Source organism: Calidris pugnax, unplaced genomic scaffold, assembly GCF_001431845.1.
Source record: "Calidris pugnax isolate Ruff unplaced genomic scaffold, ASM143184v1 scaffold239, whole genome shotgun sequence".
Lineage (NCBI taxonomy): Eukaryota > Metazoa > Chordata > Aves > Charadriiformes > Scolopacidae > Calidris > Calidris pugnax.
Window position 1 is genome coordinate 16,642 of NW_015090950.1, and position 4,389 is coordinate 21,030.

The 4,389-nt window shown below is 26.7% G+C and overlaps 1 protein-coding gene across 1 annotated transcript in view; it reads left to right on the plus strand.

Moving 5' to 3' along the window:
* The first annotated feature begins 325 nt into the window (after positions 1-325).
* Positions 326-4,389, plus strand: part of LOC106893773 (maltase-glucoamylase, intestinal-like) — a 54,342-nt gene continuing 50,278 nt past the window's right edge. The window contains exons 1-3 of the mRNA XM_014951983.1: positions 326-346; positions 1,532-1,670; positions 2,571-2,644. Of these exons, the coding sequence (XP_014807469.1) occupies positions 1,532-1,670; positions 2,571-2,644 (213 nt within the window). The 5' untranslated portion in view covers positions 326-346. The remainder of the gene's footprint in view (positions 347-1,531; positions 1,671-2,570; positions 2,645-4,389) is intronic.

The window sequence follows — 4,389 nt, forward strand, 5'->3', positions numbered from 1 at the left end:
AATGACAGAGGGTGGGAGCGGGGAATCGCCGCCTCCTCGTGATGGAAGAATCTGCCAAATCAGCAAAAAACAAGCTATAAATTCCCTTTTTTTTTTTTTTTTTTTTTTTTTTTAAAAAAAAAAAAAAAAAATTTTTTTTTTTTTTTTTTTTTTTTTTTTTCTCCTTTTAATTAAATAAATAATAAATTTTTTTTTAAAAAAAAAACAGCCACTCCAAAGGGGCGGCCGCCATTGGCCGAGCTCCTCGGGCGGGGCCCCTCCCGGCCGATAACGACTCCCCATAAATCCCGGGATTTGGAGCCGGGCGCAAACAGCGGGACGAGGAAGCAGAAAAGGAGGCCCCGAGGTACGTGGGTCTCTTTATTTACCAAATCCTCCTTTTTTTTAATAGGAATTTTTTGCCCTCTCCCCTTGAAAAAAAAAGCAGAGAAAGAAAAAGACAAATTTTTCCAGCAGAAAGTTCCAGATTTCCCCCTCCATCCCCCCAAAATTATTATTTCCTGGATTTATTTCCCGAATTTGGGATTCCCCCACATTTCTCCTCAAATTTCCCCCCCAAATCGTTCCCAAGCGCTTGGGAATAAAAGAGGGGAAAATGGAATTTTGGGGTTGTTTGCAGAAAAACCCTCCCCCCCCTTTTTAAATAATAAAGTAGAATGTATTTAATCGGGATGTAATAAATTATAGCATTCTGTAATGATAAGAATATTAGTAAGAATTATTCCAAATAATATAAGAATTATTCAGAATATAAAAATTAATCCGAATAGAAGAATTTTTCCAAATAGAAGAATTTTTCAAAATACAAGAATTAATCTGAACGTAAGAATTATTACAAATATAAGAAGTATTCCAAGTATCAGAATTATTCTAAATATCAGAATTATTCCAAATAAAAGAATTACAGTATAAGAATTATTCAGGATCCAAATTTTGAATCTAAGAATTATTCCAAATAATATAAGAATTATTCAGAATACAAAAGTTAATCCAAATAGAAGAATTTTTCCAAACATAAGAATCAATCTGAATATGAGAATTACACAAATATAAAAATTATTCCCAATATCAGAATTATTCCGAATATAAGAATGATTTAGAGTATAAGAATTACTCAGAATCTAAGAATTATTTCGAATCTAAAAATTATTCCAAATATAAGAATTATTCCAAATATCAGATTTTTACTCGGAATCTAAGAATTATTTTTAATCTAAGAATTATTCCAAATATAAGAATTATTCCAGATATAAGAATTATTCCAAATATCAGATTTTTTTCCAAATATAAGAATTATTTAGAGGATAAGAATTATTCCAAATAATAGAATAATTATTCAGAATATAAGAAATATTCCGAATGTAGAATCATAGAATTCTATGAATTGTAAGAAAAGTAAGAATGTGAGAATTATTCCCCTTGGCCCATTGAGGTAACGAGGGAGGGGATGTGATTTAAGACTGGAATAATTTCCGGAATTTAACCCCAAAATTGTCGTTTTTTTTGGTTTCCTTCCACGACGGGGCCGAAGATGGGGAAGAAGAGGAAATTCAGCGGTTTGGAAATCACCCTCATCGTCCTCTTCTGCCTGGTGGTGGCCGTGGCCTGTGCCCTCATCGGGGTCCTGGCCACCAGGAAGGCCCCGCCCCCCGCCCAAAACCCTGACGACCGTAAGCGATCGATTTCGCCTCGAAATTTTCCTGCCGGGAGATTTTGGGATCCGTCCGATTAAAAAAAGAAAAGTTTATTTATATTTCTTTTTTTTCTTTTTAAATTTTATTTTATTTAAACTTGTTTTTAAAAATATTACAATTTCTTTAAAAAAATATTTAAATATATAAAAATTTCTAGCAATATTTTAAATATTTAAAAATTTCTAGCAATATTTAAAAATATTTAAAAATTTCTAGAAATATTTTAAATAGCCATGCTTAAAAAAGTTTATTCCTTATATTTACTTTTGTCTTTTTTATTTTATTGAAACCAATTTTTAAAATATATAAAAACTAGAAATATTTTTAAAATATCTAAAAATGTCTATAAATATTTCAAATAGACGTGTTTTAAAAAAGTTTATTTGTAACAGTTTTTTATATTTCTTTTTTATTATTTTATTTTATTTTATTTAAACCTATTTTTAAAATATATTTTAAATTCTAGAAATATTATAAAATATCTAAAAATTCCTCGAAATATTTCAAATAGACATGTTCAAAATAGAAATGATATTGTAATAAAAAAATTAACTATTTCTAAAAATATGCTATGCTATAATGTATAATACCAAAATATATTTAAAAGATATATTTTTGGATAAAATGGCATATAAATATGTAATAACCAAGTTATATTTCCATGTAATAAAGAAATATTTAATAAATCATTGAATATATAATATATAATATTATATATTTAATATAGAGATAAAGTTAATTTAAAATATATAAATAAATATTAATCCAGGGGTAACAATTTGGGAAAAATGGTTATAAAGACGTTAAAATATTAATAAAAATGCGAATATTTGAAATTTCAGAGCTGACCTTTCCCCGTTTCTCTCTTTTCCCCAGAATTCTCCCCAACTTGCCCCACTCTGAAGGTGGAGCAGCGCATCGACTGCATCCCCGACCAACTCGCCACCAAGGTCTGCAAAAATCAGCAAAAAAAGCAAAAATACCACAATTTTGTTTGTCGGGAGTTTTAATTCCTCCCATTTCATACAAAAAAAAAATGGGGGGGAGGGGAATAAATTCCTCATGGGAATAAATTATTCCCATTTAGTAACAAAAAGAAATTACCTCGTTTATACCAGAAAAGGGTTTTTCAACCAGTTTTCAACCACCAATTTTAAAAATATTTTTTTGGTGACTAGAATCACCAATTTCACACATTTCAAATTTCCAAATTTGAAATTTGGAAAAATTGAAATGTGGAAAAGTGGAAAAATTGAAATTTGGATATTTAAAAAGTCGGGAAATTGGCAATGTGGAAAATTTGAAAGTTGGAAAAATTGACATTTGGATATTTTGAAATTTTGACATTTTAAAATTCGGGAAAATAACTTTTTTTTTTTTGTCCTGGCGTGATGTCAGATGTTAAAATTCCCCCCAAAAATGAGCTCATCGGGAAGTAGAACCTTTATTGGGCCGTAACATCACGATATCGGAGCAAATCGAGTCTCGGGCAAAAAAGGAGCTTGGGATTTTGGGAAAAAAAAAAAAGGAATTATTTCAGTTTTCCAACAAAACCCGTCATAAAACAACATTTTCTGGGATTTGGCCAAGAAAAGCGGGATCAAAGGTCACCCGGGGGCAGAGGCTCCGTCGGGTTAATCTTTAATTAATGTCCCGGAGCCGGGGAGGGAGGTTAATTATTAACTTCTAGTTAATTATTTAATTATTTAAATATCTCTAGTATTAAAGAGATAATTAATCTTTATTATGAAAGCGATAATAAGCATTAAGTCATTAAATTAGACTTTAATATTAAGGGGTATCATTTAAGATGAGCATTAAATCCTTGATTAATAATTTAATATTCACGTTGAAGATAGGATTTGATATTTTTATATTTAATTAAATTTATATCTTTGGTTTACAAATTATATTTTCACTTTTATAACATAAAGTATATTCTAGGATTATAGAATATATTATGCTGTGAGTTTATTTATAATTCGCATTTATTGCTTAAATATGTTATATTATAATGATATAATTATTATATAAATTATGATTTATAGAAAATATTTCTAACCTAGACAATATTTCCATATTCTATTATTTAGACGAATTTATACTTATTTAGATCATATAAATTTATACTTTGGACGATTAATGATATAAATTTATGCTTAGATTATATACATTGATACTTATTTAGGGTATTATTGAGATAAATTTATACTCGTTTAGATCGTGTAGATTTATACTTATTTAAATTGTTATTTGGATAAATGTAAACCATAGTTAGTGTATCAATTTATATTGTTTATAGAAAATATCTGTGGAAAAAAATTTTATATTTATTCATTTAATGTGTTTCGATATATATTACATATTATATATTTATTATTTTTATATATTTATTATATTTATTTATATTACATATTATTTATTTAAATTTATTATTTATTATATATTAAAATATATAATTTAATACAATTGTAAGAAAACTATGATAAATACAAAATAAATGTATATTAAAATAAAATATTATGTATTTTTAATTATATACATAAATTTAATATTCATTTATAATAAGTATAAATAAATATATATAAAATAAATAAAATAATGAAATAAATAGAAGATTTAAATAAATTAATTAAAATAAATATATATTTATATAATAAATATTTAAATTAAAATAAATAATAAAAGAAATAGA